General features: G+C 35.7%; 1 protein-coding gene across 48 annotated transcripts in view; it reads right to left on the bottom strand.

Annotated features, from left to right (window-relative positions):
• Window positions 1-24,736, bottom strand: part of Ptk2 (protein tyrosine kinase 2) — a 347,380-nt gene that overhangs the window by 225,861 nt on the left and 96,783 nt on the right. For 33 of the 48 annotated variants that reach the window (XM_087187130.1, XM_087187131.1, XM_087187134.1 and 30 more), the window contains one exon: window positions 1-227. In XM_087187130.1, coding sequence (XP_087043256.1) covers window positions 1-195 — 195 coding nt within the window. In that variant the 5' untranslated portion in view covers window positions 196-227. Of the gene's footprint in view, window positions 228-23,498; window positions 23,813-24,736 lie in introns of those variants that run through there. The other 15 variants (XM_087187061.1, XM_087187045.1, XM_087187070.1 and 12 more) reach the window with 2 other exon arrangements.

Here is a 24,736-nt window from a genome sequence, read left to right as displayed (position 1 = left end):
CCTGACATCAGTTGCATCTCCATGCCTGATAATACTGGCCCAGGTGGTTGGCTCACTATTGCTTTCAAAATAATGAAAGACTTTTAATACTCGCTCCATTGTACAAGGGGAACGTTCCATGCCAGTACCCAGGTGAGTCTTAGCACTTGAATTTGGTGTATGATTCAAGTTTGGGTCAAGGTAAGCAGCTGCCATTATTTTGCTAGATGCTAGGTATCTGTCATATTCTGTTGAGAGAAAAAAATAACTTTCAGTGTATAATATTTTATATCTACTAATTACAATATGATTTTGGTATTTCTGTTATCAACATTGTTCTCTGTGATGTACCACATGCAGGAGATTGAGGAGGACCGGGACCCAACCTATCAAAATAATCACTGCCCTCCACCAAGGACATGATTTTCAGTAGAATAACAAATATTTGTTTGCTGTCTACTTCAGAGTAAAAAGTTCTTTCTTCATGAGTTGACTTTATATATATTAGGCAATGGCAATTATAATCAAAACAAGGACCTTCTACTTAGTCAGATCATTGTTTAACAAGAGAATCAGACACAGAACTAAAAACAAAACCAAAAACACATAAACAAGTACATTATTTTCACATCTGATAGGGAATAATTTGAGTAAGATTAAATTCCTACTGAAAAAAGTCCTCAAATCCAGATTTTAAAAATAAGATGCAAATGATGTTTCTGGCTCAAAGCAGAGACATTTTGAGGCAACAGAGTGACACAGATGGAGAAAGGACCTGACTCCTTACAGCTGCCTCTTCCCACAGGGCCTTGGCAGCCCAGAGCCTAAGAGCCACAAGTCAAGAAAAGGCAACGAGTAAGGGAGGCACCAGAAGGCTTTGGGCAGCAAAGGGCCAGTTAAGCTGGTGAAAAAAAGGAGAATAGAGACTGAGTCCAACATACTACTGGGTGTCCCTTCAGGGAAGTCACTGAGTCCTGAACTCCAGCCAAGAGAGAGCCTCTAAAGGCAGTGAAGGGCAGGTCAAAGGGTCCAGGAAGTAGGTGTCAGAGACCAAGACATATTACAATAAGAACAGCGGGATACAGAACAGATAGAGGAGGCCTCCTAACACTTGGAGCACAGTCTCTGCTCAGAACCATTATGGTCAGGAGTCAGTGACCAGGTCCCACCTATCTGCAAGGAAAAGGATCAATGCTCCACATAGAAAGATGGTAGCAACCAAAGTTATGAATGGTATTACTTTGATCCAAAGTGTCTTTTAAGTAAAATACGGAATAAAACAGGTATGAAAGTATGACAGGGGTGGGGGGGTTTCCCATAGACCAAGTCAAAAGACAAAAGAAAAAATGTACCATACATATATTACAGGGGGAAAAAAGCTAACACTCTTAATACATTCAGAAACTTTTTTTTAAATGTGGAAAAAATAATAGGAAAATGAGCAAAAGACATGAACAAACAGTATAACATGTGTTGGCAAGAACATGGAAAAATAGAACCCTCATATGTTGCTGGTAGAATGTAAAATGGCATATTCACTATGAAAATAGTCTGGCAGTTCCTAAAAAGTTAGAGAATTACGATATGACCCAACAAGTCCACTAGTAGAAATACATAAGAGATTAAAAATGTATCTGCAAAAAAAAAAATATGTCTGCAAATAAAAGCTTATATGTGAATGTTCATAGCAGCATTATTTCTAATAGTCACAAAACTAATCCAAATGTTCACCAATGGATGAACTGGATAAAGAAGGCATGGTGTACCCAACAATGATATTGATATTGTTCAGCAAGAAAAGTACTGGTGTGTGCTACAACACAATGAATTCAGAGAAAATTATTCTGTGGAAACCAGGCATAAAGGGTCACAAATTATATGAGTCCATTTATATACATGTCTAGAATATGGAAATCTACAAAGACAGAATACAGATCACTGGCTGCCAGAGATAGGTTGGAAGGAGTTGGGAATGTCTGCTAATAGGAAAGGAGTTTCTTTTCGGGGGGGGGGGGGATGACAGATATGTTCTGGAATTAAGACAGTAATGATGGATGTATAAAATTATGAATAAATTTTTTAAAAGCCCTCAACTGTACACTCTGAAGCGGTTAAAATGGTAAATTGTACATTATGGGAACTTTATTTCAATAAAAATATGAACATACAAAAAACTGCTGAATGATTTTTAAAAGGTGGGGGGACAGGCCTAACTAACAGTTGGCAAAAGTGTGAGGAAATAAGAATTCTCATACACTGCTAGTGGGAATTCTAATTGGTACAGTTTTTATGGAGTGGTATTTTGCAATGCCTAACAAAACTACACTTTTTTTTTACCTCTACTTATTCAGCAATTCCACTGCTAGGAATTATGCCAAAGATTACTGCTCTGGACTCAATGTCTATGCCCAAATTCCTACAATGATACCCATTCCTCAGTGAGATGATAGTAGGATACAGGGTCTTTTGGAAGTAATCAGGATCAGACGATGTGTTAATAGTGGGGCCTCCATGATAGGCTTAGTACACTCATGAGAGTGAGAGAGAGCCTGCTTCCTTTCTTCACAATCTGATAACCTTATATCTACAATCTGAAGAGGGCCCTTCCCTTATCATACTAGCAATCTGAATCAAGAACTTAAGTTTCTCTAATTTATAAGCTACCCAGTTGATGACTTTTCTTAATACCAGACCAAGGTGATTAAGACACATGCTTAGAACAACATGACAATGCATATGCAAAAGGTTGTTCACTGCAGGCAAAGTAGCAGAAAACACCTAAATGCCCATATACAAGAAAGTAACTGAACAAACTATGGTACGGCTCACAGTGAAGTATTATGACTCTGTTGGGCAGAGCGGCAAGAGAGGAAAAAGGAAAATCCCTATAAATAAGTATGATTTCCAGAACATACATTAAATTCAAAATCCAAAGTATAAAGGATAGCCACAGTATACCTTTTGTATAAAAGGAAAAAGGAAATAAGAAAATATAAATGTATCCATTTGTATGTTCCCCCAAAGCCCCACAAAGTAGAAAGAAGACCAGTGAGACAAATGGGATGGGCAGAACCAAGACAGAAAAGAAAGTGGGGGAAGCAGTAGGGATGACACTTCTGTACACACTGTGGGTGAAGCCCAACTTTCTAGCAGCTGAAACCAGAGATTAGCAAACTTGACCTGGTTTTGATTTTGACATTACCCAAAGGGGAGAATAACATTATTTTCACAAGTCCACATAAAATATTTACTAAAATTTGGCCATATGGTGGGTGAAAGAGCAAGACTGAATAAATATCAAAGGTCTAAAATTATTCAACTAGATAACAATAACAAAATTATAACTAAATATTCCATTACCTGGAAACTGAGCAATGCATTTCAAGTAACTCATCAATCAAAGAGAAACTGGAAGCATTTTCAATAGAAAGATATAGTGAAATACAATACCAACACTGTGGATGTAGACATAACTGTGGTTAATATCCACACATTTAAATGCATAAATTGGAAGATTAAAAATCTAAGTATGCATATCTAACAAAACAATTTAGAAGATGAAAAAAAAGTTATTTCTTTCAGAAGAATAGTAAAAGTGATACACCTTTAATAAAACTAATGAAGGATTAAAAAATAAAATAAAATAAGACTGATTGGAGTCAATGAAGAAAGAGGAGAGAGTGCAGATGACAAAAAAACTGTTCACAGAAGTGATGGCAGAAAACTTCCTAAGGAGGGGAAAAGAACTTGACATACAGATAAGTGAGGCCATATAGGACTCCAAATAGCCTTAATCAAAAAAAATCTATACATAGGCATAGAATAGTTAGGATTCCAGAAATCCAACAGAAGAACAAAATTCTACAGGCAGTGAGAGAAAAGAAACAAATCACATACAAAGGAAAGCCCAACAGAATCACACCAGACTTCTCAATGCAAACCCTCAAGGCAAGAAGATCTTGGAGTGATGTATTTCAAGCCCTAAAGGAAAACAGCCTCCAACCCAGATTCATGTACCCTGCAAAACTATTTTTCAAAATTGACGGAAAAATAAGATACTTTCATGATAAAGAGCACCTCAGGAACTTCGCGAATATCAAACCGGCACTCCAAAAAATTTTAGACAATACCCTAGGAAAAGACAATGAGGATCACAACCCCAGGAAACCCACCAGAATGAATCCATTGGGTGTGACAAATTAAACGCAAAGGGGGAGAATCCAACGAAAAGAAAAAGTCATGACAAAGCTTTTAAAACTTTTATCTTCATCTCCCTAATGAGGGTATAATTCAATCTTGTTATTGTACTGATTAATATTTTTCTGATTCTAGAGTTGCACACCTTTCCTTGTGCTGTACTGGCTATTTATCATCTTCTTAGGTCTACTTTTTAATTGGGTTGTCTATTAATGAGCTGTAAGAGTTCTTTATATATTCTGGTCATAGGTTATATGCATTGTAAATATGATCTGTTTAAGGACTACTTTTCATTTTAATGATGTCATTTAAAGTTCTAAATTTTGATGGAATCTCGTTTATCAATTTTTTTCTTTTAGACGTCATGTTTTCTGTATCCTAGGTAGTTCCTGCCTACCCTGAATTCATAAACATTTTCCCTTATAATTTCTTCTTAAAGTTTTATATTTTAGGCTTTCATATTTAGGCTCATAGATCCCTTCAAGCTATTTTCATGTATGGAAATAAAGGGTTGAGGTTAATGTTTTATATACGGATACCAGGTGTTCTAGTGCTGTTTGCTGAAAACACTCTCTTCCTCGGCTCTTGAATTCAGTTTATATTCTATAAAATGCTAATGTTAAATAATCTTTCACAATTCAGTGGACCATCCATATATGTGTGGTTCTATTTCTAGATTCTCTGTTTTATTCAAATGATCTATATGTCTTTCCTTACACCAACACTACCTTGATTACTGTAGTTTTAGAAGAAGTCTTAAAATTAGGTACTAAATGTCTTCCAACACGTTTTTTTAAAAAAACTTTTCTAGGTTCTTTGTACTCCTACACAACTTTTAAATTTCAATAGCCAATTCTTCATTTATAGCAAGTATACACAGACCTGAATTTTTATATATACCTTGTGTTTTCTAATCCTGCTAAATTAAAATACAAGTTCTAGGGGCTCCTAGAGATTTCTTAGTATCTTCTCTGCAGATGATCATTTCATCTACATATAAAGATTTTACTTCTACCTTGCCAATCCTATCCTAGTTGTGTCATTTTATTGCCAGACTATTTTGGTGGGGCCTAGGTTTCAAAGTTTAATGGACAGATAAAAGAGTAAGCATATCTGCCCTTGTTCCCCACCTTAAGGAGAAAGCACTGTATCTTCTCCATTCATATAAGGCATTCTTGCTGGAAGTATGGAGTACATGTCTTTAATCTGTTGAGAAGTTTCTGTTCTACTTCTAGTCTCCTGATAGCTTTTACCATGAACAGGGGTAGAATTTAGTCCAATACTTTTTCTCCAACTAGTGACAGGATCGTATGGCTTTCTCCTTTCCTCTGTTAAAACGATGACTTTTGGGAGTGGATCTTCCAATGCTGAACCAACACTGCCATCCCTATAACAAAACCACTTTCTACATCCTGCCAGATCTGACTTCTAATAGTTTGTTTTGTTAAACAAATTTCTATGTTCATACTTTTTTTCTTCCATTATCTTTATCCAGTTTTAGTATTAGCACAATGTTGATTTCCTAAAATGAGGGGAAAAGTATTCCTTTTTTCTGCTTTAATTGTTCAATATAATTTATCAGTTAAAATGTATACGAGCCTGCTGTTGTTATATAGGTAATTTTTCAAGGTAGGAATATACTTTCCTTAATAGGTGCTATTCAAATTTTATATTTCCTCCAGAGTTAGTTTCATTAATTTGTCTTCCAAGGTACTTCTTAGAAGTTGTCAAATTTATTTCAAAAAAGATTTTTGTAATATGCTTTCTATATCCTTTTTAATTCTGTAAAATCTGTTGCAATGTCTCCGAGATCTTGATATTGTAATTTTAAAAATGTATAATTGATATTGTATGACAAGAAGAAAAGGTCTAAAGGAGCAGGGGAAGTGGGAGGAATAGGGGAAAGGAAAAAAGGGGAAAAGAAAAAATATGAGAAAAGGAAAAAAATGGAAACAAAGTCTTTGCAAATAGGGAAGGGTGGAGGGGTTGAAGGGAGGGCAAGGGAAGGGGAAAAAAATAAGAACCAAGATGCTCATGTAAAGGTACAAGATCCCAATGATGAATGTAACTGTATTTTATACCTAAAATGTAAGAAACTGGAATAGAAAGGAAACATGTGGTATATAAATAGTAAATAAAAATTTTGATAAAAAAAAAATAAATAAAAATAAAATAAAATAAAAACTAATGAAGGATAAAAAGGGACAAAAAATAATACTATTTAGAATGAAGAAAATTAATGAGACAACACTAATCAGATAATTAAGAGATAATAAGATTAAGGCTGTAATATTCTTATTAATAAAAGATTACCAAAAAATTACCAATAACTATGCCAATGAACTTGAAAATTTAGATGGACTGCACAATCCTTATGAAACACAACTTGGGAAAAAACTAAGACAATAAATATAAAAAAGAAAAAGTCAATCTATACTTACAATTCTTCCCACAAAGGAGTATTTGAATTCTGACCATTAAGAAATAATATTCTAAAATGTACCAATAAACTTAATTTTTAAAAGAAATAATATTAATCTTATAGAAATTCAACAAATATGGAATATTCCCCAATTTGTTCCATGAGACCAGCAAAACACTGATACTAAAACCTGACAAGGAACATACAACAAAGGACACTAAAGTTTAATCCAGCAGTATTTTAAAATTACATTAAAAGGAGTTTATTCTAGGAATGCAAAGGTGGTTATATACTGAAAAAGTAATCAATGTAATTCATCACATTTTCAGAAAGAGGAACAGCTAGTTATCTTAATACATGCAGAAATAGCACTGATAAAGTTTGCCAACCTCTCATGAGAAGGTCTTTTAGCAAACTAGAAACTGGAATAAATTTCCTTAATTCCATGAAGAGAATTTAAATTAAATATCAGTGGGAAAAACTCCCCTTCCCTACCCTGATAATCTGATAATAATGGATGCTTATCATTACTACGTCTAAATGACATTGTTCTAAACACCACTGCCAAATGCTATAGGCTGAAGGGTTGGGGGGCATAAGAGGTACAAAGTGAGGAAAACAGATTATCATTATTTACAGATAATATGATTACAAAGAAAATCTAAATCCACACAAAGAAACTACTGGAATTCACAAATGCATTTAGCAAGGTTGCTGGAATACCAAGCAAAATCACCTGTACTTTTCTGATTATTTTAGCTATCTTTTTTGCTCCCCAAATTAGATAAGGGTGATTAAATAAAGCATAGTATCAGATGCTTCCAGAAAAGATAAAAATACTACATCTCAAGAGTAATCAGAAAAACAAACAAACAAACAAATGGAGGGGGTTGAGCTCAGTGGTGCTGCTGCCTGCCTCACAAGCGCAAGGTCCTGAGTTCAATCCCTGGTACAAAAGAAAAAAAGAGTAATCAGAAACACTGCCTATGGTTGTGGTACATGACTGTAGTCCCAACTACTCAGGAGGCTGAGGCAGGAGGATCACTTGAGTGCAGGAGTTCAAGATCAGCCTGGATAACACAGCAAGAACCTGTTTTTTAAAAAACAAAAGTGGCCAGAGAGCTGATAATTTAGCAATGAAAAAGCGCTATATATAATACCGAGCAAGTCAGGGAGAAGCTACACCAAAAATATGACAATAACCAGAATACACTTCTGTGGCTCAAAACTCAAGGTAGAACAAATTATTTTTAAAAAAATAAAAGTGTTATAATGTTCCAGAGTAAAGCAGTTTTCCATGATAAAGTGGCTTTGTTTTACAATTTAATGTTTTATCTGCTTGTCAAAATTCAGCACTTGCCGGGCATGGTGGCCCACGCCTGCAATCCCAGCACTTAGGAGGCTGAGGCTGGAGGATCACTGTGAATTTGAGGCTAGCCTGGGCTACATAATGAGAAAAGAAAAGAGAGAAAAAACCCCAAAAACCTCAGCACTCCCGGAGTTCAATCCCTAGTACCAAAAAAGAAAAAGAAGACGAATCCTATTTGTGCTATAACCTGTTAAACAGACAACATTTCTGTCACCAAATCTTCCTGGACTACCTACCAACAGTTCTGTGTGTGACTCTATTAACAGTCACCCAACTTCCCACTGGTGGCATGTTTATCTTTCTGTTGGTCTGCAGAATTCTGAGATCCTGGCATCTATGTCACCATAGATTATTGAGCAGGCACCATTGCATAGTGAGTTTCAGGGATGAGAAGTCCTGAGCTGCTTTCTGCCATACTGACAATTCTGTTTCTACAAATAGACTCTTCTCTCCTGTCTCTGTAGAGTTCTGCATTTGTTTCTTACTCATCGTTGGAGTTAACAACTGGGACTGCCAATTCTCTGAATATCTCTACATGAAAAAGCCTTTTCCCCTCCTTCACAGAGCTCACCTTCACAGAGGTAGTCTTTTACAGGGCTCTGTTTGTTATTGTAGCCCTCCTGCATCTGCCACCAATTCTTTAAAAGCTTTTCAAGACTAATCAGTCAGATGTGCTACTTTTGACACTATAGAATATCTTTTTCAAAGAACTACCAAAGGAGAAATGAAAAGATTTAAAAACCTAAAACTGTTTGTAAATGTCTTAGACAATTATTCCTCAAACTATTTGTGAAGGACCAGTTCTGTTTTAATTTCAAAAGTGTCATAAACCAATCAATACTTTTGTAAAGTATAATGAAAAGAAATTTCTACAAAAATGAACTTTTAACAAATACAAAAGTATAAAATTTCTATCTTTAGTCAAAGCACATAAAATTGCTGTGAAATTGCTTAAGGTTTCTAGATCCTTACAGTAAATTCTCATCCTTAACTTGTCCACAGTTTTAAGACCAACATTAGCCAAGCACATTTTACTGAGCCCTGACTTGGGTACAAAATAACTCTAACTTCTCAGCTAGACTGCAGGGTTTAAATTATGGCAGGAAAGAGCCTGGAAGCTTACTGGAATGGGAATGTAATGTCTACAACTTCAGACTCCTCTTTAAGAAACAGGAAGCACCTCTAGGGTTTCTGTCTCCTAACCTTTCCTGGTCTTGAAAAAGGTAGGGCAGATGTGAGGAATAAATATTGGGGTTAAGCTCGGAGACACAATTCACAATTGAATATAAATGCTACATACAACAGGGCACATGAAAGGAAGAGAAAAATCCAAAAACCATCTGAAATAAGCACCTTTCTCCAGAGTTCTCTTGTTTATAACTGTTGATACTACCAAGAAAACAATCTCATTATGCTTTAAATACTCTGGTCCTTTAATAAAAGTTAACATGCTTGATGAAGCAATAAAGGGGAGAGAGAATGAAGAGTAGCTGGTTAAATGGGAGAAGGAAGGAATGTAAATTGATATGGCTAAATTAAGACAAAGCGCTCGCTTTGGCAGCACATATAATAAATCAAGGAAAACTAATTTGTATAGAGTTTCTAAGATAAGCTAACATTAAATTACTTAAATGATTATTTTAATATCAATGTGTACAAGTTCTTATTTTCCAAAGGTAGCTGCAAATACACCTCCTATTCCAAAAACCTTTCTTCCAACGTAATGCTAATATAATTCCTATCAAGATGCAGAGGCCTACATTCCTTCTCACTGAATCTGGGTGGGCTTCTGACCTCAGGTAAGGAATTTTCTAGGTTAGGTCATAAAGGATAGTACTGAAAGAAAAAACAAAACCAGCCAAGGTTCCCTTGGTTTTCTGAGAAAACCAACTACACTACAAGGAAGCACAAGGAGCCTAGGAAGAACTAAGATCAAAAACCCAAATCTGAGCTGGGCAGCTTCTAGCTAATGTCAGCAGACCTCTGGATTCCAACTGTGTTAACACCACATGGAAAGAGACAAGCTGTCCCTATTGTGCACTGTTCAGACTGTAGATTTGAAAAAGCCAATTCTTGTCATTTTAAGACACTAAATGTTGCAATGGCTTGTAACACAGCAACAGACAACTGATAAAGTTTGGATTCCACCAAATTAAAATAGTTTTCACTTTGCAAGACAAAGTGGGATCACAAGATGACTTACCAAAAGTAGTGTGAACAACCCTTGTTCTCTCTGGTTTATGTACAGATTAAAAAATGGAGTGTGCATCTTTGCTATATTTTAGCAAGTGGCCATGCTCCTTCCTAGGTCTCAACTGACTTCCAACACTATGCCCTTTGTACACGTGGTGCTGTGAAATATCTCCCAAAGGACCTCTGATGGGAGCTGTTTGGCCATCTCCCTTCAGGGTCATCTTCACTCTTTTTGTCAAAATGGTTTTTGAATTTTTTTTAAATGTCCAAAACCTCACTTTGTCTAAGTTCCTTTTGTTGCATATCTAGAATCTCTACCAGCAACATCAACGTTCACCCAGTTGGCTTTTTTTTTTTTTCTGTAACTCCATTTAAATTGGATTAAAGTTATTTGGACACTGTAAAAGCTGCTGCCACACTGCACATTTATTAGCCTTTATTTATTCCCACGATCCCTGAATATTTTCATTTACATGCTTCTGCTATGCTTCTTTCAAAATTCAACTAAAAAAACTGCATGATCTGAAGAACCAATAGCCTGGCCAAAGGTGCACTGATGCACCATAAGGGCTAAAATAACTCTTTGGGCCAACGGTTAAACTAATAAAGCTGTTTGCTGGTTCATAACAAAGCTTCATACAAACCTAGATCTTGTCTATTTTCATTACATAAACATCTTCCAATCACACCCAATTTCCATTTCCTGTATTATTTTTTGTTTCAATTCTACAGTTTACTTTTGTTGGCCGACTACTAAACTTTTGATTATCCATTTTTATACAATGTCACATGAGTTTATTACTGGCAAACAAGGATACAACTACACACTTGGTGTCTAACTGGCCACTGGACACAATGTATATCATTACATGATTATCTGTAGTTTATACTTTATACGATTATAATTACACAAAAACATGAACCATTCTTTTGAAGGCCTAGTATTTAAATAAACAATAGTAACTAAAATTTGTGTGTTAGAACCTTGCAAAGTGAGGGCCAGGTTACAAAGCTCTATCTTCATTCAAAAATATTTATGACAATTATATACCTCTATATTTTCATTATAAAAATTTAATGTATCTGATAATATTCAATAATTGTCTTTAATATCAATTTCAAATCAGATCTCTAATATTAGGATATTAAAAGTAACTGGTGAACGCAAGCGCAAGGTCCCAAGTTCGATCCCCAGTACCAAAAAAAATAAATAAATAACTGGTGAGTAATTTTCAGGCTTAAAAATCCTAAGCAAATCAAAATGACAAAAATCAAAGAAGAAAACTATACTAAGTTACAGTCCTAGTTACATTCTTGCTTATTTAAATATGTTTTCTAAAAACCCAAATTAACAACCTGCTAATAAGAAATCGTTTAACTGAGATTTAAAAGTATTACCTACATGTGTGTATTTAAACCCAGGCACATGGAAGAATACTAAAATTACTACGTAAAGAAAGATTATGAATGATAACAAAGAAAAACAATAGTTCAAAAGATGTGATACCCACCCCCAACTAGCTATGCTAGTCCACTGATGGCCACTGGGTAATGCCATGATTGCTATTCTCTTTATCTCCTAAGAGGAGGAAACCTGGAAATAGTGTTTTTCAATATCTACTTAATTTCCAAAACAAGTTAAAAGAGATCGTCTATGGAATCTAGATTTGGGCTGATTTTTTTCCTTTATTAACTTTCTAGATTAAGTACTTCTAATATTTTTTTTCTTTTTTTTTCCTTTTGCACTTGAGAAAAGACAAAACTATTTTAAAGTCAACTTAAAATAATTAAGGCATGCTCTGTGCTGAGTTTGCTGTACACCTGATGACTATTTCACAGAAGTAGTTTAGAGAAGTCAGTCATGTGTTCAGGTGGCTGCACTGACAGCTCCAACCTCTGACACCTTTCTTAACCTAAGGGGTTAAGAATTAACAAGTATACCTAACAGGGCTTTCAAGGCTGTTTACAATTTTAGTACTTTTCTTCTGAAGCCCTCAATTAAAAATGAGAAAGTACAGCAGCCCGGGGGTGTAGCTCAGTGGCACAGTGCTTGCCTAGCATATCCTGGGTTCTACCTCTAGCACTAAGGGGGAGGTAGGTGACTTGAGATACCATCTCAAGAAACTCACAGTTATTTATATTTATTTATTTATTGTACCCGGGATCGATCTCAGGTCCTTAAGCTTGCAGGGCAGGCGGTGGAACCACTGAGCTAAATCCCTGGTGCAAGAAACTCATGTTTATTAAGACTTAAGCCTACACTAAGAATCCTTGTGAAGGTGAGAGGAATATTCCAGGCAACACCTTATACAACAAACAGTTGTACAGTTCCTACAGTTTGTGGGCATGAGACATCTTAACACATGGTTTTCTTTATCTTGTCGTGGCTCAATCTCCTGAACTGTTACACAGTAGTCCCCTTTCAGATCAATGTAAGTAAATTGTTAAAAGCTAGTTGTCAAAGGCAATATATTTATGTCCTCTCAATGCGTAACCACAAAATTATTCTTTCTGTAATCAGATGACCTTCCCATGCCTATTAAAGCAAAAGAAACTGTAGTTATTTGCATTTTATTTTTAAGTGCCAAACATGGAAATATGCTGGGAAGATGTAAAGAACTGCACTGTAGCAATGTGTATGATGACTTCTACTTTAGCTAAGAGTTCCCAATCTAGAGAGTGGTCTCCATACCTTTCTAGGGTCAAATAAATGATAGCTAATATAACAGAAAATAATAAATTCAAATAAATGGCAGTTAATATGATGAAAAAGAATGGATGGAAGTGTGGCTAGATGGTATGGTGCCTGAACAAAGGGACCACACTTGTGTTACATGACACAATCCCAGGTCTTGTAGGTGTTGCAACAAAAGGAAACCAGGCTGAGTCTGTGCCAGACTCATCTACATCAACTGAACATACCACAATAAGATACTTCCTCTACTCTTTCATCACTGCTCAACTCTCCCAGATAAAAGACGTGTGTTTAAAATACTGTTCTGATACTGTATTATAATCAAATTTTTAAAGATGTGAACTAGGAATATTACGTCTGATGTTCAAAATCAATATGGACACCTATACTAATCCCTTCTGGCGTGAAATACTTCTATCTAATATATTGCATATGGCATCAAAGATTCCTTAGACTGCCAGATATGGTGGAATATGCCTGTAGTCTCAGAACTCAGGAGATAAGACAGGAGGACTTCAAGTTCAAGGCAAGACTGGGCTAGTTAGTAAGACCCTGTCTCAAAAAACAAAGGATTTCTTTGAAAGAAGGCATCCCAATACAATTCACTCAAACAGTAGAAAAGCCATGCTGCTCTTAACTGTGAAGTATATCCACCGCACCTCTCCCTGTAGCTGGGGAATATAGCTGACTTCTGTATTCAAGGATTCACCATCTGCAAATTCAACCAAATGCAAACTGAAAATATTCAAAGAAAAACAAGGCTCTGTACTAAACATACACAGACCTTTCTTTGTCATTATTCCCCAAACAATATAGAACTATTTACATAGATTTACACTGTAATAGATATTTTAAGTAACATAGAAACATGTTACATGTGGAGGTTATATGCAAATACTGTGCCATTTTATAAGAGACTTGAGCATCTGTGTTTGACACTTGAACAGGTTCTGGAATAATCCCCTATGAGTACTGAAAGATGAACAACTTGTGCTCGTATTCTATGTGTGCCGTATTATGTTCCTGAGTCATATACTACAGTAGTCTCACCTATTAAAATTCCCCATTCTCTCTAAATTTCCTCTCTTACTGGTATTCTTTCATACTTTTATGTTTAAATGTTCATAATCTTTTGTTCAGTTTTTTATATTAGTATATGTTTGCATTATATAATGATTACATTCCTTGTGGGGAGTTGGTGTATATATATATATATAAAACACATCTTAATTCTATTTTTCATCTTCTTTCTCTCCCTCCCTCTATTCCCTCCCTCCATCTCTTGATCCTCTTCCCATCTGAACAAATCCTATCTCCCTACTTCCTATTATCTATCTTTTATTTTGCTCTTTATATAAATGGGCTTCTCATGTAAGAGAAACCATGCACAATTTAAGCTTGTGTATCTAATTTATTTCACTTAACATTATAATCTCAAAGTACATCCATTTTTCTACAAATGATTCAAGTTTATCCTTCGTTATGGCACAGTAGTACTAAATACATACCACATTTTCTTTATCCATTCATCTGCTGATGGATATACAGACTGCTTCCAAGATTTAGCTATTACGAATTGTGCTGCTATAAACATGGGTATGCATGTATCACTATAATATGATGTCTTTAACTCATTTGGGCAGATACCTAGAGGAAAAGCTGGTTCAAATGGAATTTCTAGTTTTAATTTTCTGAGAAATCTCCATACTGATTTCCATAATGGTTGTACTAGTTTACATTCCCACTAACGATTTAGAAGAGTTCCTTTTTCCTGCAGCCTCTTATTCTTTCATACTTGACCTTCATCCACTACAATGACTGGAGATGTTCGAGCAACTTCGGATGCTGAGGGAAAAGGATTATAAGTTCACAGCCAGCCTGGGTAACTTACTGAGACAATGTCTTAAAAAAATAAAAGTAAGGGGCCGGGGATTTAGCTCAGTGGTTTCGCCGCCTGCTATGTAAGTGCAAAGACCCGAGGTTTGATCCCCGGTTCCAAAACAATAAATAAATAAATAAAAATAAAAGTAAAAGGTCTGGGGATGCAACTCAGTGATAGAACACCCCTGGGTTTGTTTCTAAAGGAGTAGGGGACACAGGGTCTGACTAACCCCACAGCACAAACAACTAAAAACCTGCACAAAGCATGGAGGGAAAGGCAACTATTTTCCTTCACTGCCCAACAGGCAGAAAGTGATTGTGACCCCCCGAAGCATGGAAACTAAGTAAGACCAACCATACTCAGGCTTTCTGGTAGGGACAAGTTTTGAATACAGGGCAGAAAAGGCAACCCAAAACAGTCTAGTGACCTAAGAGGGCAGGAAGGCAACTAGAACTTGCCCAAAGTTACACAAAGGAAACATTTCACAACAATCCAAATTGGGCACTGGGTATATGAAAAATTAGTCTTATCTAGTCATTCATAGTAGCTTCTAAATATTTAATAACCATTGATCACAGTCCTAACATGTTAGTGTCTTAAAACTAACACTGCTTAGGTTTAAAAACTTAAGAGTAACAGTGGTATTTTGATGCTAAAATCTGAGTCTGAAAGACTAGATTAAAACACAAAAACTCACAGTTCTCACTTTCAACAAGTCATTTCACTTTACCCTTTTTACAAACCTGCAATAATGTAGTAGTATCACTGATCATCCAAGACCATCACAAGGATTAACTATAAAAACATGTATAGGTGCTGTGAAATCCATAGTGTTATTTAACAAAATGAAAACGAGGCCAGTGATTCAGAAGGAAACACTTGTATACCAGGCACTGTGGCAAGATCACTCTATTAATCCATTTGATTCATATTATCCACACACCAACCCCATGCAGCAGGTCCTATGAGTAACCTCATTTACAAACTGAGGACACTGAACCACTGACAGGTTAAGTAGCTTGACCAAGTTTAGCTACTTTGTTACCTCTACAGTTATTTCCACCCACACTAGACACCTCCTCCTAGTGCAGCCCCCAGGTTGGCAGCACAGGCATCAGACAGCCACCCACAAACTGCGGAACCATCCATCTGCTCTGGGCAACTCAGTGAGAAAGTGACACGATTTCATTGGAACAAGGAACACAAGAGAGCAGCTAGTGTTTGTCTGGGAAAGGGAGATGAGCAGAAAGTAAAAGTAATGACTCCACTGGTTTTCATTACATGCCTACATGCCTGAACTCATGGCTGGGGATTTAGCTCAGTGGTGCGGCCACGTGCCTCGCAAGTACGAGGTCCCGAGTTCGATCCCAATAGCACCCCCCAAAAAATACTAATAAATTTATCCTAGGAATGCAGGATTAGTTTAACATGCAAAACAATGTAACATATTATAAAAAATAAAACTGGAAAAGCTCATATCATCAATTCAATATATGCAGAAAAAGCATTTGACCAAAAAAAAAGGAAAAAACACAAAACTAAGAATTAAAGGAGACTTTTTCAATATGATTAAGAATCTCGACAAAATTAGAGGTAGCATTATGTTCCATAATATTGAACACTTTCTCCCTGAGATCAAAATAAGAAAAGGACTTTTCTTTTTACCACTTCCCAACTCTGTAATGGAGATTCTAGTCAAGGCAAAAATATAAGTAAGAGATATACTAGAAAGGAAAACAAAATTTCCTCAAATGTGATTATAGATTTTCAATTTTCAACTTACTCAAACCACCAGAACCAGTAAGTGAATTTATAGTAAGGCCACAAGATAAACTAATACAATAATTTACTTCTATATACTAGGCCAAGAATTGAAAAATTGAGACTCTAAGTATCATTTATCAAAAATCATTAAGACCTCTACACTAACATCTACTACACACTGCTGAGAAATTAGACTCAAATAACTGTACAGATACACCTTTTTCATGAATAGTCTCAACTCTCCCAAATTAATCCTTATTTAATATAGCACTAATATTTTTAAAAATTAATTCAACTCTGGGCCGGGGATAATGCTCAGTGGTTCCGGCGCCTGCCTCAAAAGCACAAGGTCCCAAGTTCAATCCCCGGTACCAAAAAAAAAAAAAAAAAAAAATTTATTCAACTCTAGAAACTGCTGTAACCTCTGAGACTGCCTTCCTATAAGCCTACAAATTCAACTTACTACTATGAACAGGAGGCAAAAAATTCACCAAAACCATGAGGATAAGAACAAAGATGAACCAGAGCTATGCTAAACACAAAATGAACAAAAGATGTGATTATCTCTTACTCAAAGAAAATATTTACTAGCATTGATTTCTAAAACATAAAACTCCTATAAAACATTTAAAATGTAACTTATTTTATACAACTTTTCAGGGAGAAAGGTTGTAATATAAAACAAAGTTACAAGTGCATATACCTTGAAGATAATACACCTAAACCCAGATCTAAAATTACATGAACTACATTATAAAAATCTACACAAATATTAAATGCAAAAAAAAATATTCAGTGGTAATTGTAAAAGCTAGATTTATCTCTAACAGAAAACTAGTAGAGTAAGAAAAATATAGACAACTAATGAATTTGTAATAAACCCCTTGTAATTTAAACTACAAATGAATTTGAAATCCAATAGTTGAAGATGCATTTTTCAAAAATCAGTGTCACTGACCATTTATAGCACTCAGAAAATCTCAGTTGCTAAAATATTTCCAGAAACATCTTCATAACCCTCTGATTTGATTCTAGAGAAGTAAAAATCTGTTACCTCAAGCAGACAGGATAATTTAACTAATGAGTCTACCATGTGTTGGGTCCTATGAACGAAGAAATGACGACAAACAGGTTCCTTGCCTCATAGGGGTGCTTTTCCAAATAATGCAAATAAGTATACTATAGAGCACATAAGAATGGTGACAAACACAAAAGGGAAAGAAAGCACAGCAGAGTGATGGGGAGTACAGTGATGGCAGAAAGATGGTTTTATTTTAAATAAGGTACTGAAAGAAGAAACACAAATTAGGACTTCCAAATAATTTATTGCCCTGACGCTTTGGGTTATGGTTGGGGGTGCTAACAGAGGGAACACTGGGACAATAAGATAAAGTAGGCATGTGGTTACCTCACCCAGAAGGTAGTATCTGAGCAAAAACCACATCCAAAAGAAAGTGTTAGGGAAAAGTAACAACCTCCTCCACGAGTACTAATAATGAGGACAAGGGAAAGAACAGGAAATGAAATGCTAATGCTCACTACATTACTCTGGTGAGTGAGGGCATTGATGTTACTAATATTCAAAACAGAAATGAGGAAAAAAAAGCTCATCACAGTATTTCTGTCAAGAGACCAGGAGAAGATATCTGCTGAGACAACCAGAATATGGGGGAAATCAAAGACTAATCACTCCTCTCATTGGGCTATTTTTTAAAGAAAATGATTTAAAAGTGATGTGTAACAGTGGCTTATTTCTAGCACAGCTTTGATCCCATGCCTGTGTCTCAGCCACCCCATATGCAAGTAAAGTCAGGAAGAGAGCTATAACTACTATTCACTCTGTTCTGTCAGCCACTATTCCATACACACCAAGTCTTTACCACACACACTCCATGTGGAACTTTCTTTCTCCAGACATGCACTGGGCTAACGCCCTCATTTCCTTCAAATCTTGCACTGGATGAACTGCACCTTTAGAATGCAGCTTACCTAGGCATTCCATATAAGACTGTCACCTGACTGCACGCACTGTAATATTTATCCCTTTCTACCACAGTAGACACTTATTTTTACCATTCACTATGTGACCCAAACTGCAAGATTAACTCCATGAAGAAGTAGGAAGCTTTGTTTTTTACTTGTTAGCATCTGCCATGTTCTGACAGTTGGCTCAGCACATAATAAATGTTCATTAAATATCAGCTAACTAAATAAATGAATGGCTAGTGCCCTAAGAAAAATATCTGGTAGCAGAAGGCATGATTCTCATGTCAACATGCAAAAATAACACAAAACAGACAATTCCATTATGATCTTATTGTTTCCATTTGTGTATTTGTAGCACAACAATTAAGAATACAGGCACTAAGGCCAGGGATTTAGCTCAGTGGTTCCGGCGCCTGCCTCGAAAGCGCAAGGACCCAAGTTCGATCCCTGGTACCAAAATAAATAAATAAATAAAAATAAAGGCACTAAAACAAACAAACAAACAAAAACCAGGAAGGGTGACACATACCTATAATCCCAACAACTCGGGAGGCTGAGGCAGGAGGATGGGAAGTTCATGGCCAGGCTGGACAACTAAGACTTTGTCTCAAAATAAAATTTATAAGGGCCGGGGATGTAGCTCAGTGGTGCCGCACCTGCCTGAGCCAAGTACAAGGTCCTGAGTTCAATCTCTGGCACCAAAAAAAAAAATTTATAACAGGCTGGTGGCCTAAATTAAATCAGGAGGTAAAGGGGTGGGATGGTAATGGAATCAGATTCCCAATGTGCAGAAGCTGTCTCTGCCTTTTGTGAATGATCAACTTCCAAGGTACTAATCTGTCAGGCCCTTAATCATCTCATCTGTAATACTGGTTAACTCCTATGTCAGTCTTTTGTGAGAACTAAATGGAGCAATGTGTTTGATGTGTAATGCTCAGAACCTAGTATCTGCAGAATGGGTTAGCTGTTGTTATAAGAAAAAGTACAGCTCTTTTAAAATGCCATCATTTAAAGCACAGGAAAAAAAAAACCTATGAAAAATAATGAGTGAAATATTCAACTAATTCTATATGAAGTGATAATAGCTAAAGACCAAAGCAGCATTATAAATGTTCATGCAATTATTAATCACCCACTATGGGTACAACCCTATGCCAAACCCTGGGTATGCACTTTTACTCTAAGAGGAAAAACAAAACACAAACACAAATTAGAATTTGATATGCAAGTTTTTATCTGACAGTACAATGATTCTAAAACTAAATTTGCCTACAAAACAATATATACTAATCACAGGGATTTGGCTCTGAAAGTCGTTAAAGATAATCAAAGCTAATTCTATATAGAATTTATTCATTCATTAAAGTAATACCCATTTCTACCAACTATTTGCCAAATAGAAAATACCTGACATTATCCCCAACTGTGTTAAATTTATAGTCTCATAAGAAAAATAGAAATCAAATAAGTAAAATATACAATGACAAATCACAGTAAATGCTGAGCAAGACCAGAAAGAAAGGCTCTAAGTTGGAACATTAGAGAGTAACTGGTTAGACTGAGAGTTATGGATGTTTAAACTATACCTTCTAAAAAATAAGATTGGACCAGTTGACAATTCAGAGAAAAGAACAGTTCCTGGAAGAGGAAATGGCAAATGCAAATGCCTGAGATGAAGAGTTCTGGGTGCTCAAGGCACTGAAAAGCCAAAATAACAGCACTGGCAGCATTAATGAGCAAGAGGATAACTGCACAAAGCTAGAGGAGGGCAAAAACTGATCAGGTCAGGTCTTGCAGGCCATAATAAAGAAGTGGTGTTTTTATCTAAGCTGAAAGAGAAGCCACTAAGGAGTTTTAAACAGAAAAACAAACATCAGGTTGGTATTTTTACAAAATCACTCTAACAGATATGTGAAGGATAAACATCATGTGGCAATAGTAAGACCAGACAGGAGGCTACTGGCTAGTCTGGAAGGAAAAGACAGTAACACTGATAGGAGTAAACATAATAAAGAAGACAAATTAATGGCTCAAGACATACTGTATGTAATATCATCAGGATAAAATAATACATGGAAGGAAAGGTCAAAGAGGCATCCTGAATCTGTAGCATGAACTGAGTAGATGGAAGGCCAATGTGTTTAAAACAGGGAAGACTTGGGGGCAGCAATTGAGAGACTCGTCTCTGCAAGGTCTGAGATGCCTATGAATAATACAAACACAGGTACAAAGAAATAGTTGGCCATTAGAGTCTAAGAAGAAAAGATGGGCCATACGCAGAGCTATTTGCATGGATGGGTAGGTGGGCTGATAGATGGAGTTTAAACTTCTAATATAGAATGAGTATGAGTAACCACAGAAGCCAGAATTATACAAACTATTAATAGTACATTCAATCTCTATTACTGAAATAGAAGAAATCAACAAAATACTCCTAACAACCAAATCTGACACCTCTTTAATGCTTCCCAGCCTTTCAAAAATATGAAACAAACAATATATATACTGATACAATCAACTCCACGAGCAGGCCTTTCTGCACTCTATAAACAGTCTTGTAACCTAACACAGCACTGGAAACATTTGATACTGAATTAAAATTGTCTTTATACCTACAAATCGTGATATAAAAACATGACAAAATCTTTATACTTTAAAATGTAATGTTTTTTAATGAGATACCACATTGACTAGTACAATAAACTTTATTATAGAAAAGACCGCAGAATGTCTTAAGGATACCTTAAACATTTCATTTCAAAGTATTTTAAAAATAGGTCTGTTCTACTTTTAGCCTGTCCTACTAAGAATTTCATGTCTTCATAATAAAATGGGACATTGCCATGTTTTTTGAGGTTAATATGATTGATACAATCAAATGTGTGGTTTAGAACATTCAACTGCAGATTGAGATTTCTATATTCTTTGGATGTGAGCTTTTTTACTTTGTATCTACAAGCTATAACTTTTATCCTTAAAGTAACAGATTCGGCCAATTCCTACACTAACATCTTTGTCCTTAACACAAAGAAAAAAATTAACCAGTAAAAAAACAGGTCTCTTGCCTTCCTGTCCTGGTGCAAGAGAGTAAAATGAGCAGGCCGGCAGGCAGGAAGTTTAAGATAGCCATGCTGGGCTATCACTGTGGAGGCATGTGCTCAGTTCTGAGAATGGGGAAGATTCCAAACTGCTCTGCTTGAATCATTCCACAGCTAGATCATTCAGACAAGGAGGTAGCCTGAGCCAGTCTTACAGATGAAACTGATTTTGACCCTTAACACATCTCCTCCACCTTTTCTCATCTTCTGTGTATAAGAGCTCTGATCTCTCTCACCAGCATTACCTTCCTTCAAAATGCTTACTTCAATTTAAAACAAATGTACTCATTTTCTCTGACATCTGAAAACATACTTGAAAAATACGTCCCTCTGCCCAACTGATTTGTGGTGAACCAAAACATTAATATTTCTTTTCTAACAATGCTGACATTTATAAAGTTACCTTGAGTAAAAAGAAATTCAGAAGCTAATTAATACACCATTGCTACTGGGTTCCTCAATATTGGATCTAGCCTAGGCTTTTTCAGAGAAATCAGAGCTTTACTGTCCATGATAAATACTATAATACAATGAAGGTTATATTATGCAAACAAACCCTTAGCATGTCTAAGAAAAGAACGGAAGTTTTAAATAAGAGTATAGAGCTCTCTGACTCCAAGTATTCATTACTGGTTATGTTCATTATAATATATGGGCTTGACACCGAGAAACTACAATTTAAAAAAGTTCCCATACCCAGTACCCTTTAAAATTTATGAGTTTCAATATAACTTAGCAAAAATCTTTACTCTGAATATCTAATTTTGTAATAAACTGACAGGTGCCTTGTTCAGATACTATCATACTAAAAGAGTTATAATATACCACATGCTTTAAGTGTGAAAGCCTAAACAATTAACAAATGACAAAAACAACATGACCAGTAAAAACAAATTTAATATTGAAACTGCAGTTTGCTACAAATACATCAATATCCCAATGGCACTAAAATATTTAACCTAAAAATTAAGTTTGATAAGCCTGCACGTCTACTTTTTTAAAATACAGCTTTCTTTCCAGTCCAGGCTCCTGCCTTTACAATGGTTCCTAAGTGCATTAACATGATATTTAAATATATTTTAAACAACAAATATTTTATCAGGGCCAGGGATTTAGCTCAGTGGTTCCACCGCCTGCCTCGAAAGCGCAAGGACCCGAGTTCGATCCCCAGTACCAAAAAAAGAAAAAGAAAAACAAATATTTTATCAAATTCATTAAGGGGTTAATCTGCTTAAATATTCATTACTACTTTAAGCAAGCCTACTTTAAGCTAAATTTGGCTTGGATCATGCACTAATTATACAGTGTTTTTAACTACTAAGTATGTTTTCCAAATATAGTACTATCTTGAACATTACAATGAAAATGCTGTTTTAAATCTGTTTCTTAAGGAAGAATTAACCCTAATAACATTAAACTGAAAAGTTATTTATTCACAGTATTCCTGACCCTTGGTGATACATGTTCACTTTAAAATAATATGGAAGCTTCAAGTTAAATATGTAATCTTTATAGTGAGTAAAAGAAATCAATTTTTTAAATAAAGTCCATGTTAATCTTCTTCATATGAAGTTAAAATTAGTCATTTTACTCTTTATAAACTATCACATCACAGGATAGAGATGTCTCAAGTAAAAGAAAAAGTAAATTACAAAACTTTTAAGAAGTAAAGAACAGAGTATTGAAAGAGGGTTAACTCAAAATGCATTTCCATTGAAATATTTGTATTTACTATTTAAAAAGCTATCTAATTGGTTTATGCAGCAATTATAAATCCATACTGCAGAAGTCTCCATTTTTCCTCATATTGTAAATCTATTTTGAAATTCTGAAAAACTCTTATCTGCCTTTTTTGTGCAAAAACATGCGTTTAAATCAAATATAAATCAAACAGATTTTTAAGTTATTTATACCTTTAGCCCAACACATTGGAAATGGACTACAGCCGCTTTTCTCCATATAGACAGCACCTGCTGGTTTCAGGGACTCTTGGCCTGCCAGTTCCAACAACATACACCCAATCCTATCAAGATCAAGCCAGGAGTCCGCACACAAAGTCCCAGTTCATTGCTCCGATAGTATTTGCTTCCATTCAAAGTAAGACTAAGCTTCCCCTGTGTGCTCCTGTTTTCAGAGCTTGAAGCAAAATTTGAGAGGTGTTCCTTCTGTAATATTTTCCAGCTGCTTGATGCCTCTCAGTGACCGAATCTTCTCATGCTTCCACAATCTGAAACACAGACCATCCTGGCCAGATTAAGGTACTAAATGGAATGAAACCAGCTAGTACTGTGACCCTATGGGTCTGTGTTCCTAGATTCATTGAGGGAAGGAGAGACAGGGAGGGGAGGGAGGGAGGAGGAAAAAGAGGCCAGTAGCCAATACCTTATGAATATGCTAATCTCACCCTTCTGTTCAATTCATCCAGCAGACTACTATTTACAAAACTGACAGTTGACTCTAAAATTGAGTAAGTTGCAAATCAAGTCTGACCCAGATCACATGTGTAGATGGCTCCTAAACCATTTCTGTTTTCAAAGCCATGTCTTTGGCACTCTACCAATCTAATTCTGACCTTAAGAGTTAAAATAAAATTACCTTGATGAAATAAGACAGATTTTGAAAAACTAAAATCTTTATTAACATTAAAAATAAACCTGTAAAAAGAAAAGTCTACAGGAAGCCAAGTATCTGAGGTAAAATATTTTCCTAATTGACACTTTCATAGTAAGTCTATACATTTATAAAGCTATCCAGAAAACATAAAAAGAATATGCAGTAACCAAGTTCTTTAAAAATCCATTTAACTATAATCTAGCTACTCAGGAGACTGAGGCAGGAAGGTCACAAGTTCAAGATCAGCCTGGGCAATTTAATGAGACCATATCTCAAAAAAGATTGGGCCTGTAGCTCAGTGGTAAAGCACCCCTGGATTCAATCCCTAGTACTACTGCTACTTACTTATTTACTGACTTATTCATTCATTCATTCATTTATTCACTGATTTGCCCTGAGGGAACAGTGAATGATACAAGATGTATGGTTTTTTTAGCTTCAAAAGATAAGTGAATAATAAACTCATACTGACAAAATAGAACAGAAAAATGCCCTTACAATGTGCATCAGTAATTTTTTTTCATGCAAAGCTACTTAT

Source organism: Heterocephalus glaber, unplaced genomic scaffold (assembly GCF_053883595.1).
Source record: "Heterocephalus glaber isolate CG9 unplaced genomic scaffold, H.glaber_assembly_v1.0 deba00000281, whole genome shotgun sequence".
Lineage (NCBI taxonomy): Eukaryota > Metazoa > Chordata > Mammalia > Rodentia > Bathyergidae > Heterocephalus > Heterocephalus glaber.
The sequence above is the reverse complement of the archived record's forward strand: the minus strand, read 5'-3'. Positions and strand labels throughout refer to the sequence as shown.